General features: G+C 38.1%; 1 protein-coding gene across 1 annotated transcript in view; it reads right to left on the reverse strand.

Moving 5' to 3' along the window:
• Positions 1 to 16,041, reverse strand: part of ARHGAP32 (Rho GTPase activating protein 32) — a 183,221-nt gene that overhangs the window by 106,264 nt on the left and 60,916 nt on the right. The window contains exon 5 of the mRNA XM_054579450.1: positions 6,886 to 6,972. Within this exon, the coding sequence (XP_054435425.1) occupies positions 6,886 to 6,972 (87 nt within the window). The remainder of the gene's footprint in view (positions 1 to 6,885; positions 6,973 to 16,041) is intronic.

A 16,041-nucleotide genomic window follows, 5' to 3' on the forward strand; every position in this document is an offset into this window, starting at 1 on the left:
AGCTTTAATTATCATGTCAAAACTTGGAAGCAATCTTCAGCTGATGAATGAATAAACAAACTGTGGTACATCTAAACAATGGAATATTATTCAGCAATAAAACGAAGTAAACTACGAAGCTATAAAAAAGGAAACTTAAATGCACATTACTAAGTGAAAGAAGCCAACCTGAAAAAGCTACTTTTGGCATAATTCCAATATTCTGACATTCTGGAAAAGGCAAAACTATGAAGACAATAAAAAGATCAGTGGTTACTGGGAGTTAATGGGAAGTGAGAAATGAACAGGTGGGGCATACTTTTTAGGAAAGTTAAAATTATTCTGTATAGCACTATAATGGTGGATACGTGTCATTTTAAATGTATCCAATCCCACAGAATTTGCACCATCATGAGTGAGCTCTTGACGACAGTGGTATGTCAATGTAGGTCCATCAACTGCAACAAATGCACTGTGTTGCTGGGAAGTGTCCACAGTGGAGGAGGTTGTGCATTATGTGGGAACTACGTACTCTCTACTTAGTTTGTTGGGAATCTAAAACTGCTCTAAAAAATAAAGTTCATGAGTTTAAAAAAGTAATGATTTCCTCTTCCGCCTAAGCAGTCTTGATCACAGAAATAAATATCAACAACCAACCCCATAAATGCGGTAACTGTTAACGGTCTCAAAAAGTAAATGCTGGAGACTGGATTTCAAAATTCATTTCTTCATATATAAGTGAATTGATTTCTTTCAACTTTTAAAAATGTCTGTGTGCCAGGCAAGTCTGCTTTTTATAGATTTTTATTCACGAAATTAAAACCTTAACACATAATTTGTAAATCATCTAAAACTGTTGAATTCACCAAGTAAATTGTAAAAACAGGAAAATATCTCATATTTTTGGCAGCTATAAAAGCACTTTAAATTTCTTATGTAAAAACAAATAGGCTTAATCATCCAATTCCCAAACAGACTAAATAAATGATCAGAGTATTTCAGAAGTTCAATTACTGTATAAAAAACAAAACAGACCACAAACGCATTACATACATCTGCCTAAACTGTAACTTGGTGCTAATTTCTATCCTTAATAATTACTACAATCAAGTAATTATTGTTATTCATGGGTAACAAAAATCAACAATTCTTTACAAGGCTTAAAATTAAGAATGAGGGAAAAAGAATATCCCAATGTGTACAGGATCACAATTTCTAAGATAAAAATTTGACCTTTCTCTCATTTACTCACCTGACAGTTTCTGAGTACCTAAGTGACACTAAGCCCTGAAGTGAGCATTAGAGATGCAAGAGAGAAAGGACCATCAAACCTCTGACTTCTTAGAACTTACTTCTAGTGAGAAAACAAATACTTTTTAAAACAAATAAATACATAAATGAAATGATAGTTTTGCACTATAAAGAAATAAGAACCTACTTCATTTAGGATGGTCAGGAAAAGCCCTTCTGAGGACATGATACCTAAACTGTATCCTGAGAACTGAAAAGGCACTAAACACAGCAAGTGCGCAAAATGAATAGTTATGAGCTGATCAAAGTTCACAGGAAAGAGCTTAGGAAAGTTGTAGGAAAGAGCTTAGGGTCTTTTAGGAGCTGACTGAAGCTAGTGTGACCAGAGCAGAGCAGTGGGAAGGCTGTCATGACAACATGTGGAAGAGACAGGCCAGTCCATATGGTGTGGGGTCCTCACAGGCTAAGTAGTAGTTGGGTTGAGTTCTAAACACAGCGAACATCGATTGTAGAGCTTTAACCATAAGAGTAACATGTTTCAATTAACACTTTATGCCATTTTGGCAGTTTAGAGGGTTATATTCAATTACAGAGTGCAAACACAGATGCTATCACACTGGCTCAAGAGGTAGCGGCTTGTGCAAGCTTGGTAGTAACAGAGATAGGAAGAGATAGTCAAATTCGAGATATAATTGCTGTTCTTTCTGAGAAGAATAGACTTCCCCCATGTCCTTGGAAGTGACTTTATCATGGGAAAAGTTAATGCTATGAATGGCATCTTCAACCACATGATAAGGCTCAGTAAAAAGAGAGAGACCCGATTTAAATCTCAGCCTGGCCTTATCCTAGATACATGACTTACTTAACACCTATGAGCAGAAGTTTACTCATCTGCAACATGGGAACAGCAACACCTACATTTCACAGAAGAGGTACGAGGTTTAAATAACAATGTTTGCAATCAGCCTACATATTTTGTTCATACAGATGCTCTACAAATGTTAATATGCAACCGCACCCCCTTAGTAACAGCATTTTCTAAATGGGCTGAGTGGAGAAGATATTTAATACCAAAGAATGCATTTCTGCTTATGGAATTTCAAGCATCAAAATACAGGAAATATTTTGAGGTAGAGAAGCAGTCCCCTAAAACCAACTGTTTACCTTACCAACTGGGATATAGTGGAGGCTTCATATTACTGTAACAAACTTGATCTTCAGGGGAAAAAATAAACTATTATATTGTTGGATTCTGGTTAAAATGTAGAGGTAGTTAATGCAATCCAATCGCAGTAAGAAACATTAACTTCCACTACTCTAAAGCTTACTAAGGGACAATAAAATATTTACTATTTTATGAAGCAACAATTATTTTTACAATAACAAAACTATACTTACAAAAGGGAACGATCAGAACAGGATTTTTATTAGAGCACAGGTTAAAATAAATTCTTGGAACAGCTAGATTTAAAATTGTTATTTTAAAATTAACTCTTAAAAGCTGATGTTTGCTTATTTGCTAAAGAATAAAAACATAGAATATAGAATGTTTTTAAGATTCACTACCTTGTCATTACATTTATAAATGCTTTATTCTATGTAGTGGAGCTCAATATTGACAGGGTTTATTTAACTTTGGTCTTTTTTTAATTATTGAATTTTTAACATTTGAAAAAATAAAAGTTTATCCTAGTCCTGAATTTTCTAAGATTTGCATTAATTTTCATTGATTTCAAACTGAATACATTGTTTCCTGAAAAGTAGGAGGAACACAGAGGAAAAATTAATATGATTTTTCAGGGAAAAAAAAGTATTCCCATTCAGATAAATATCATAATACAAATTGGGAAGTGTTTCTTCATCCACACTCGCTAACTTGTTTTTCCTACATAACACTTTTTTTTCCAGTTTATTTAATTGGAGAATAGAATAAAAAGAAAAGGGTGGAAATATCTAAAGTACAACATGCCTATATTGGTTAAGACAGCTTCTTCTACATAATAATTAGTATAAGAGGGAGGAGCTGAGGGCTCAAGCAGGGCATTAAACATCTGTTTTCCAAGGCATCCGGGAGAGCTGTTTTATCCATGGTTAATACCCAGCTGGGCCACCATCGTATGGGTAACTGAGGTTTGCATGACAGGTATCTGTTCCAGTTGCACTAGACCCATGCTATGCCAGCTGTTAAATATTTTTACTGTCACTCAGACTATATAAAATCTTGGCCTGGGCTTAAACCCAGTTGGCCTAGACTCTCCATCCTTGGCTCTTTGAGACTTCCAGTTAAAGTTCTCTCTATAACTATCTTAATTTATATATAAATGCTACTGATACCCTGTCCATTTAAATCATGCAAAGAAACTTAGATGGGGTCCTGTCCAGGTAGCTCAGATGTTTAGAGTGCTGTCCCAATAAAATAAGGTTGTGGGTTCCATCCCGCATCAGAGCACATACAAGAATCAACCAGTGAATACAGAAATAAGTAAAACAACAAACTAGTGTTTCTCTCCCTCTCTCTCAAATCAATAATTAAAAAAAAATTTAAAGAGACTCAGATGGTCAGTTTCAGTGCCTTTTATAATTCTTTATTAACATCTGGAATATGCTCACAAATTTCAGAGGAGCCAACCAAGTATACATCATATTAGAAAATGGTGAAAGAATAGGAAAAAAAAAAACAAAACCCTAGACTAAGGTTCAAATCTTAATCTTTCTCTTTTTTTTGAGGATTTTATTTATTTATTTTTAGAAGTGGGGAAGGGAAGGAAAAAGAGAGGGAGAGAAATATCAGTATGTGGTTGCCTCTCATGCACCCTCTACTGGGGATCTGGCCCTTAACTCAGGTATGTGCCCTGACTGGGAATCAAATCAGCAACCGTTTGGTTCACAGGCCGGCACTCAATCTACCAAGCCACACCAGCCAGGGCTTGATCTTTGTCTTTAATTAACATTCTTGAGTCTTAAGTTCATCATCTGTAAAAAGGAACTAGACTATTTACCTCACAGACTGTTGTAAGAATTAAATGATATACTGCATGTCATAATATCTGTGTACTACACATAGGTGGTCAAAAATGCCTACTAAATCTGTATCAATTTGTTATGAAAAACATGGTTTACATTTCTGAGTTCATGATTTAAGAAGAAATCAAAACTTTTAAAGGGCAGAGGCAAAGACACAATTAAAAGGTTCAAAGGTAAGACCTAAAAGAATCAGTACCACTTAACCTACAGACGGGGAAAATATCACAATTTAATTGGCCATTTTCTATAAAAGAACAAGGGAAGAGAGTAGGTTAAGACAAAGCACCAAGAATTTTGGTTAAATAAAAAATCTGAAGAGCCCATTATTAAAATTAGAAATTAGCAAAAATATGAAATACATGCATAGTTTTGGAATGGACAGATTACATCAGTGTGTAATGACCTCATCTGAAGGGTAAACAATCTCTCAACTCTGTTGCTTGCAAATTCCAAGGAGATGCAAGAAAAAAGGGCAATCAGAAAACTGAAGCCTTTATAGTAGCTCCTGCTAAGATTTCATATAGCTTAGGAAAGCCACTTCAGTAATTTGGGCCTCAATTTCCTCATTTGCAAAATTAGAGGGCTTGATTGTGAGTCTTCTGTAGCTATAAAAAATATATGATTCTCATTTAATATGGTTTATGGCTGACACCTATCCAAGAATACAGGAGGTAAGCCATGGGAATGCATCAATGACTATTTACGGGGAGGCAGAGAAGTGTGACGGCATTGTTACAATGCAATAAATTACTGTTTTGATGTAATAAATAGTGTACCGAGTAGCCTAAAATTTGGTAAGCGGCCTAACAAGATATTTACAACCAGGAATTAACCTAACTATCTAGGTCACTATTCATGGAAGCACAACCAAGTAACAATTACACATTCTAATGTATGGTATCAAAATACCAAGGATAAGTTTTGAAAGTCATTTTTAAAAAACAGCAGAGATATTTGTGACATTGTGTTTTGCTTAAGAGAATAAAAATATCTGCATTGTCAGAACACATGGAAATTAACAGTGAGAAGATGCTAAAAGGTGTTAGGCTGTAGAGGGATTAAATTCATTATGATATGCCAACCATGTACTCTAGATAAAGATATGTTTTATAGTCATCTGTTAGTAAAGGTTCATCATAAGAGCACTTAACATTTTCACTTAAAAATTAACTCACCAAGTAGAAAACTTTTATGAAATATGACATGAAACTTAGAGCTACCTACTTCCTCAAAGGAACTGAGATGACATGCAATAAAACATGGATAAACAATAAGTGACTTTGGACATCTTATATAAAAGTAAAATCAATTTCCAATAACATATTCTGACATCTATAAATAAAAGCACTTAATTATGAAATGTTTTCCGTAAGTTCACCAAGACAAAGTATTTCCCATATGAGATAAGCATCAGACTTTTCCAGGCTACTTAATTTTAGACTTCATGTACATGAATAATACTTTCTGGGGGGGGGGGGGCGGGGAACCACAGATACCCCTATCTTACTCTCTCCCAAAGAAAACTAAAATCTCTGTATATAAGAAAGTTTTCCTTGAAAACTCTTGCTTTACAATGGCTAATTCTAAAATAGGGAGAAAGCTCAATGAATACAGACTAAATAAACTATAACTGATTACATGATGGAAGAAATAATCAATGCTATATATGACATAATTTAAATCTCATTAAAAGCAAGTCATGGTTCCCTGGCCCGGTGGCTCAGTTAGTTGGAGCATCGTCCCTACACCAAAAGATTGTAGCTTTGATTCCTGGTCAGGGCATATACCTAGATTGTGAGTTCAATCCTGGGTCGGGGTGAATATAGGGGGCAACTGATCGATATTTCTCTCTAACATCAAAGATTCCTTCCCTTCCTCTTCCTCTAAAATTGATAAACACATCCTTGTGTGAGGATTTAAAAACAATAATAAAATAAAAAATAAAATAAATGAAAGCAAGCCATGGTAGTTACCCACAGAAAAAGCTCTAGTACAAAGCATCAAGATACAGCACAGTTCTAAAACATACACACATTATATTGATACGCCACAGTGGAACTTACCATCTTGGTTAGAAAAGTGAGAATGTGAGGCAGAGACAACTTAGCCTGCTTCTTTATCATATGTGCTCTTATTATCCTACTATAAACAATGCATTTCCCTTACTCTTACAAGAAGAATTTTCATTTACATTTATAAATTAAATATCTATAGAACTGATTCTTTTAAATTGTCTCAACTCTAAGTACATATAGAAATATCAAAATGACTAGGAGGAAGAATAAAATAAAACATCTATATTACCATATTAACTCTTATTTATTCACAAGTGTCTGAAACCTTAAAAAACTTTCTGAAAATGCAGACAGATATGCAAGTTGCAGTACCAAACTGTGCATTCCACTTAGTATTATATGAACACATTATTTTTCTTTTTAAAAGGATACCATCTATTTTCTTTTCTTAACAATAGTCATTCATAGTCCAATTTCATTTCAATATTGTACACGTATTTTTCTGTGGATTCTATTAGGCAATGTGAGAAACTCATTACAGAAAGAATTGTAATAGTCCCTCAAAATAATTCTTACTCAATTTTATGTGAAATGGAAAACACAACCACAAAATTACCTGACAAGCAATGTGCACGAGGTAGACCAGCTCTTTAGATTCACAGCCATTTTTCGTTATGTCATTCTGTTCTTCTGAAAGTGAAAGCTGCGTCAAAGAAGAAAGGGCAGGAGAGAGGGAGAGACATGATTAATGAACAAGAATTAAATACTCAGTAATACTTGGATTCTCGCATAATCTTAATATACGATATGCCTTATAAGAGAACTCTACTACATTAAGGCAGATAAAGAATTCAGGATTTTAAAAAATATCCTATTAGTAGTAAGTAAAATACATTCATTCAAGAGCAGGCCTTCCCTTTCTGAACTTGGAGCGCACAGGGGAAAGGAAGACACCAAGGGGGCCGGGAGCGGCAGCGCAGCCTGGGAGCTGACAGCGCTCAGGCTCTGCGGCAGAGACGGCAGGCTGGCTGCCCGGGACACAAGCTGGCCCTACGGAGATGCTTTATTTCAGACTCACCGTGGAGGCCTGAGCACTGGATTGATTTTTTTTTTTTTGAACCACCAACTAGCATTTAGAAACTGAGTGTTTTCAAATGAAAGATACAAGTTTCTGGCTTCTATTGACAAGTCAGGAAATGTGAAATACCGGACCGTACTTTCACACAACCACTGGCTGGAGCTGAGAAGCGACCGTCCCCTTGGAATGTGTCCTCCAAGAGACTATGCCACGGAATCCATTACTCCATTTTCCACCAGTATCTAGATGAATGTTAACCGTCGTTCACTGTACTGCTGGCTTTATTTTTTATACCCTACTCACTGCACTCGTTCATCTTACATACCTGCCCTCACTAGAAATGGGAATTTGCAAACTCTGCTCCAAAAACAGACAACCCTGATTTCAAAAGTGTCACTAACTGGTTGTATAATATTGACCTGCCCACTTAATCTCTCATTTGGAAAATGGAGATGATGTAATAATACCTGTTCTCAAGTTTGTGAGTATTCAATGGGATATTGCCTTTGAAGTGTTCACCAAGGTACCTGGCACTCAGAAGGTACTTAATATATGTTACCTATTATTACAGTTAATGTTATAAGAAATATATGGTTTGAAGATATATTCTCTGTTTTTGAAAGCAGTGTAACAGGAAAAATTTTAAAAATACCTCCTGGTATTAGGTAAGAAATGTTTACAAGAGATAATGATCATTCTCACACTATCCAATTTAAGCTAAATTAATCACAAAGTCATTTTTTTAATAAAAAAATTAAGGGGGGAAATGAAACCTAAATAAATTAAGCTGCAGAAAGTGACAATACTTTATGAGACAAAAGGGCTGATGGATGTGTTGGATAGCCTGGAAAAGACCCCAGAGGAAAAAGAATCTGCCTTAGACAGGGGAGGGAGAAACCGGCCAAACCTACAACCGACGGTAGGTGGACTAGAGTGACAAACTAAAATTCAAGGAACACCCGTAACAGAGCGTGCACACCCACTCACCAACAGATTCCCACAGGCACTCACCAAGCGCACGCACGAGGCCAGCAGACCAAAGGCAGGAGGGAGAGCAGGAGAACGAGTTGCAGGAGAACCGAGGGGGGCAAACCCGGGAAGCGCACGCTACCTCCCCGTGCAGCGGGCGGCGAGCTCACTGCTGGGGATGGGGAGCAGAGCCCGGAAGCACAACGGAACAGATCACTCTAGACACTCCGGACATTCAGCAACTGAAGGCATCTGGTGGCCCAGAGAAGCTGAGAAAAACCCTACAGAGGCAATTCGACCTCACAGAACATACGGCAGCTACCAAGACCCAGGCTGGGGAAGGGAACAGGAGCTGTTTCAGCACAGAGAGCTGGACAAAGCCCGGAGAACAAGAGAACTAGCAACTGGGCGGTAAGGCGGAGATGGGCAAAAGAAAGTGGGTTTTCCATCAGTTCAGAAACCTAATGGCTTAGCTGTAAAGCACAAAGAGATCTTCAGACATCGCGCCCATTTTAAACTCCTCTTGATAGGAAAAAGCAAAAAAACAAAACCAAAAAAAACCCTCTTGAACTTACACTCAAAATATTTAAATGATAAACTATAGCTGCCAGAAGGCCATATCTGTATAAGCTACAGGTCAGCTTCACTCAGCTCCTCCCACCCCCAATCAAACATGACTGACATATTTAATATAACAATTTAACAGACTAGAAGAAGAAGGGATAGACCCATTCCTGGAGGTAAATATTTACTGACTTTACATAATTGGCATAAAAAATTACAAACGCACACAGAAGTAAGAAATTGTGACTGATGGTCAAGAGAAGAAACAGTAAAAGGAATGAGACACAAATGGCCCAGATACTGAAATAATAAAGAGAATGTAAATTATGATAGAAATTCTAAAATTAAGTTGAAAAGATAATAATATGTAGCACATGGGAAAATCTAGCAGAGACAAACTACAAAAATATTCAAGATAAAATGCTGGAAATAAAAACTACATCTGATATTAATAGCAAACTAGACATAGCAGGTGAAAGGATCAGTAAACTTGAAAAGAGTCCATTAGAAATTATCAAGTTAATACAAAAAGATAAAAACAAGAATAGCCAAAAATAACTATGTTTGAGATCACCGAGGGAATGCCAAAAGACAACTACATGTACAACTGGACAATTAGAAGAAAATCAGACAGACAACAAGAGAAATATTTGGTGAAATCAGAAGAGAACTTTCTAAAACTGGTAAAAACTATCAGTTAACAAATTCAAGAAATGTAGTGAACCTCAAATAGGATAAATTTTAAAAATCGATACTAGACACATTATCATCACACTTTTAAACAACAAAAAGACAGAATCTTTAAAGTAGGCTAAAAAAATATTACATAAAGGGGAAAAATATGATTGACAGCTGAAATCTCACCAGAAAGAAGGACATAAGAGAAAAGGAAACATCTTTAAAGAGGTGAAGGAAAAGAGTGTTAAATCTATATCCCATGAAAATAACCTTAACAAATTTAAGAAACATGGACACATTTACAAATGATAAAAGCTAAGAGACATCATCTTCCAACAGACCAATGCAAGAAAGAAAGGTGAAACAACTTAGGTTGAAGGGAAATAGTACCAGATTAAAAAAAACCAGAAATGCAGAAAGGAATAAACAATAACTAGAACGGGGTAAATATTTAAGTAAATATAAAACACCTTATTCACAACAATAACAGGTGAAAGAAGTTTGAGACTATCTTAATAGTTCTAAAAAAGGAAAATAAATTATCCTAGATTTTATTCATACCTAAACTACAAGAAAAAAATAAGAGCAAAAAAATTAGCATTTTCTGATTAATAAAAACTTTGAACTTCCAACATCAAGTTCTCACTAAATTAACCTTCTAAAATATGCACTAAAGAAAGAAAAAACAGATTCCAGGAAAAAGAACTAAGATGGAAAGTAGAAATACTGAGCAAAGAATTTAGCAAGTATTTCATCAAAATAAATTTTAACTGTATAAAAAATGATAAATTGTAGAAGATAAAGAGATGGTATTATAATCCTAGACAACACTAGTATGAGAGACAAGAAAGAGTGATCCAGTTAAAACATCCCCAAGTACTAGTGTTGCTTAAGAGAAGTAGAGATACTGATAAACTTTAGGCTGAGAATTAGATATTCAAGTTAAAATTTAATTGTAGCCACTAAAAGAACTGAAGAACCATAATTTCTAAACCATGAGGAGGGGGGTAAGAATTTTAAATGTCAATAACTACAACAGAAATAAAAAATATAAGTAAAATCAATCTTCCTAAGCAGACCTGGGCAGAGGAGGGGAGAGAGGAGAAGGAGAGAGCTTCCCTTCCAAGTTAAGGCAAGGAGATATGGGGGGTGGGGTGGGGAATAAAATTAAAAGCAAAGGACCATGGTCAAATGGTGTCAACGAAACAGTGGAGTAGGCAGCTCCAGACTCTAGTCCCTTCACAGAAACATGGGAAAACAAACTAAAAACTCTCAGAATCCATTTTCTCACTGCTCTAGAAAACAGTAAAAGGTTACAACACCGTAAGAACACTGAATCAAAAAAGCCAACTTAAAAACTGCAGGAAAGCATTGTAGCATCTTTACTTGCCCTTGCTCCAACCCCACCCCCGACCCCGCCCAGCACAGCAGCGCTCCTGCGGAAGGCAACTCTAGTTCTCTAGCGTGGGACCCTGGTCCCTGGGTCCGAAGAAGTAGGACACTATTAGCAAATGACCGAGTCTGTTATCTATTCCAATCTGTCTGGTGACGACCTGAGGAACTGCTGCAAGACACAAACCTGTTTCATTACATTTGGAACTGACTCAGGGACAATAAGCAGCAGCATTGTTCAAAAATATTGTAAAGTAACCAAGACATCTGCAGTCACCTGGAGCAAAGGATTATAGCTAAGACATAAAACAGTTTAAAACCCAGGAGGAAAAGCTGAGGAGAGAGGTTCTTTGTGAAATTAGGGCATTCAAAAACCCATGAATGTGTCCAGGGCAGAGCACATGCGTACAAAAGATGTAAGAACATCCTAACCTTTAACCTCTAACGAATCTTTAGTGTTGAATGAGTGCTCCAACACAAAGAAAATGTGCAAAGACTGGAGAAAGTATTTATTTTGTTTATTTTTAGCTCCTCGCTTTCAAGGAATTACCTGGAAAAAAAATTACTACCTCAACACGAGCTAAAAGAAGAGAGAATTGACTGAGAAGCTATGACAGAAAATAGTCTTTGCAAAAATAATCTGGAAAAGTTACTAACCACACAACTACAGCCTTCATGAACAAAAACAACAAAACTCTAGAAACGTATAGAATCTGATTTCCAGGATTACCACACTGTAATATTCCAATATCCAGTATGCAACAAAAAAAATCACAACATATACAAAAACAAAAACAAAAAATAAGACGTATGAAGACAGGGGTTATTATCAGGAAAAATAAAAAATAAAACAACAGAAACTGTCTCTGGAAAGTCCAGATACAGGGCTTTAAGTAGAGTTTAAATGAACTATCTAAAATACACTCTAAGAGCTCAAAGAAATCTCAAAGAACTAAAGGAAAAAGCAGGAAAACAATACAATGAAGAGAACTACGAGAGAGAATCAAACACAAACTCAGGAGATGACAAATCACTAAAACAAAAATTTCACTGAAAGGATCAACAGAAGATCTGGGCAAGAAGAAAAATCAACTTATTTAAAGAAAGTACAAATAAAATTATACAGTCCAAAGAACAACAAGAACAAAAAGAAGGAATTTTTAAAAGTGCAAATTGCCTAAGGGAGCTATGGGACCCTTAGTCAATCTGGTCATCAAAAGGACCAAAACTTGTCCTGGCAGGTGTGACTCAGTTGACTAGAACATCCTCCTGTAGATGGAAAGGTCGTGGGTTGGATCACCGGTAAGGGCAGGTACCCAGGCTGCAGATGCGATCCCTGTTCGGGGCACATGTGAGAAGGACGTTTCTCTCTCACAGTGATGTCTGTCTGTATGTCTTTCTCCCTCTGCCCACCACTTTCCCCTCTCACTGCTAAAAAGAAATGAAAAAATATCCTCGGGTAAGGATTAAAAAAAAAAGAACCAAAACTTACATTACGGAAATCTCAGAAGAAAAAAGCAAAACACATGAAGAGGTTATTTCAGAAGAGATATTAGGAATATGGAGGAATAACACCTACCCATTAACAAGAATGCCTCTGCGAAAATACTAGAACCTGGGGTGAAGCCAAAGTAAACCCTTGGAGCAAAAATTTGAGAGAAGTCGCATTAAAAAGGTAAGAGAAGGGGCTTCACTTTGACGGCCTCGCCCCTCTTCCAGGGCAGCAGAGAATCACATTAAGAGGGATTCCCTGGGAACATGATTTCTCCAGTAGGAAAAAAAAAGCCCAAGATGGACATCCAGCTTCCCCGGTGTTTGGACACAAATGTCAAGGCCTCTATCTTGCCCCAGGAAACATAGGGGAAATGGCAGGGATATGCCCTCTGACGTCACCTAGTGACAAAGAAGGGGGATTCGGTGTAGAGCAACCAGTAATGGGTCTTGGAAGTGGCACCCTGTCCCTACTGGTGACACTGCCCAACGAGAGGACTCAGCCAACAGCTCTGCCCAAGCCCTGAGCCGAAATGGTGGCCATGGAAGGCCGGAGGCACAATCATCAGTTTGCCCAACTGGAGTCTCCAATCGACAGCCCCATGAACCCCTGAGCATAGCCAGCGATCCTAACCAACTGTGGGATCCAAACTACAGTCACACCCCACTCACTGCAAGGCACTGCTTTTGGCCCTGCCCATCCCGGGAATCCAGTCTGTGATCACTCTTGACCAACAGCCCTGCCTAGATGGGGAATCCAGCAAGTTACCCCACACGAATGAATGGTAAGGCCTATGGGCACCAACCCACCATCCCAAAGCCAACTTGTAATCCCACCCACATGCACAGAGCGGCCTTCAGCCTCACCAAACCGCAGAGCCCAGCCTGCAGTCCTGCCTGAACACCAACGCAGTCAGTGGCGCCAACTGAGGAGGGGGTGCCGTCCGTAGCCACACCTGACCAGTGGTAATTACGAGCCCAGCATGCAGCGCGGCCCAGTCGTGGAGCCCATCAAGCAGTCCTGCCCGAGGGTGAAGTCCAGCCAGCAACCCCGCCTGACAACCTCAGACAATCAGCAGCAGCCCAGAAGGCCCTGCAGCAAGCCCACCTTCCCGCAGATACTACTGAGGCCAGGGAGTCACAAGCCAGGAAATTCCTGGGCAGTGGAATGGGGAAACTGAGACAAGAAAATAAAACAAGGCCAAACAGTCAGCAAGTCACCGCCAGCTGGTGAATCACAAGATCTTATCTCCCCTAGCCAAAGGCACTGGAGAGCAAATGGTTTATACCACTCCTCCCTAACCAAAGAATCCAGAGCTTAAATCTCCCTGGTTTGGGAGATAGAGAACAGGGACTCAATTAATGTCATTTGTGCCAGCTAAACCCAAGGACAGCTGAAGTCAGGGGAACAAATAACTAATGCCTCATTAAAAGCCAGGAAGACTCAAGACCGAAAGTAAAACAGTGTAGTAAACCAAAGAATATTCCCAAAACCCGCTATGCGCCCGTTTTGATGCATCAGCATATTTAAAATGCACCTGGAAAGCTGATGAATATTCTGCTGAAACCCTCCCCTATGATTCTCACTCACAGAAAAAAAAATGCAAATAGCCCTCAGGACTAAGGCTCAGGGAAGGCTCGCCCTAGAGCACACCCATGCCCCTGCTCGCGCACAAACCTCGGTTTCCTCCGAGACCTGATGGGTCCTGAGGAGACTTGCAGCCGGAGGAGCAGCAGGCAGCAGCAGCAGCTCGACTGGGGCTCACCCCCGATCCTGTCTCCAGGGCCCCCTTTTCTCTGGCTCTCCAGTGAGCTGAGAGCAGCTCCGCCGTGGCTGACTTCCTTCCCACGGTGACTCTAGGGAGCCGAGCAGAGCACCGCCCAGGCTCTCCTGCTGCTGCTTCTACCCTACGTCCTCTCTTTGTTTCACTGTCCCAGCCTTACTGAATGTCCTCTCACAGTCACCTGGACTCGTGTTGTGAAATCTTTCCCACACGAAGTCAAGAACCCACATGCTACAGGCCGGCCTGAGGCAGACACGCTCTGGGCCAGTACCTGTCCAGTGGAGCTACCAAGGGGCCACTCAAAACCACAAGCTGGGATGACTGGTTTAAGTCTTCTCCACCAAAACAAACACGTCAAGGCTGGAAGAGGTGACCACTACTGCAAATGCACAGACACTAATGCAAGCACATAAAGATGATGACAAATCAGGGAACATGACACTACCAAAGGTAACAAATAAAAATCCAAAAAAGGATCCTAAAAAATGGACCTCTGTGAGCTGACAGAGAATTCAGAATAATCACCTTAAAGAAGTCAAATGAAATTCAAGAAAACACAGATAACCAAAGGAAATTAAGGAAGTGAGAAGTTTAACAAAGAAACAAAAACCATTAAAAAGTACAAATTACAGAGCTAAAGGGCATAATGACTAAACCAAAAAATACAACTGATAGTTTAAACAGTAGACTCAATCAAGTAACAGAAAGAATCAGTGAATTTAAAAGCAGGTCACTCAAAATTATCCAGGCAGAAGAGCAAAAAGAAAAATGAATGAAAAAGAGTGAAGAAAGACTATGGAATGTAGGGAAATGAACAGGCATGCATTACTAGAAACCCAGAAAAGAGGGAAGAGAGAGGGCAGAAAACCTATTTAAAGAAAAAAATGGCTAAAAACATCACAAATTCAAAGAATATGAATATCCGAACATCCCCAACCATATGTAATACAAATAGGCCAACCATATGCAATCCAAATAGGACTTCACCAAGACACATTATAATCAAACTACAAAAAACAAACAAACAAAAAAACCCCCAAAAAGGCAGAATTTTAAAAGCAGCAAGAGAGAAAAGACTCTTCAAATACAAGGGAACCCTATAAGGGTATCAGCAGAAACTCAGTAGGCAAAGAGAGAGTGAGCTGTTATGTTCAAAATGTTGAAAGAAAAAAATGTAAAACAGAACTACACTCCACAGCAAAGTTGCCTGTCAAAGAGGGAGAGGAAATAAAGACTCAAACAAATAAGAGCTGAGGAAGTTCCCCACTAAATCTGCTTTACAAGAAATTGTAAAGAAAGTTCTTCAAACTGAAATAAAAAGGTACTAAGTAACAAGGTAAAAACATAAATGATAAAACGCACTGGTAAAGATGAAAAATAGTCAAATTCAGAATAATAATGTAATGATGTGTACACCACTTTATTCTCAACTATAAAAATTTAAAAATAAACAATACAGCTGCAATAATTTTTAAGTGGATACATAATACAAAAAGACATAATCTATAACATCAATAACCTTTTTAAAATGTGAGAAAGAGGAAATAAGCAAGGTTTTTCTAGTCGATTGAACTTAACTTGTTACCAGCTTAAAATAGAATGCTGTAGGATATTTTATGTAAATCTCATAGTAAGCATAAAGGGAGAAACTGCAGAAGACACACACAAAAGACAAAGAAAGGAATCAAAACATAATGCCACAAATAGTCATCAAATCACCAAGGAAGACAGCAAAAGATGAAGACAGTAACAAAGACCCTAAAAATCAAACTGCAAACAACTAACAAAATGGTTCTAGGAAGCCCTGACCTATCAA

This window comes from Pteronotus mesoamericanus, unplaced genomic scaffold (genome assembly GCF_021234165.1).
Source record: "Pteronotus mesoamericanus isolate MK-2021 breed Mesoamerican mustached bat unplaced genomic scaffold, CSHL_Meso_final contig_53, whole genome shotgun sequence".
Lineage (NCBI taxonomy): Eukaryota > Metazoa > Chordata > Mammalia > Chiroptera > Mormoopidae > Pteronotus > Pteronotus mesoamericanus.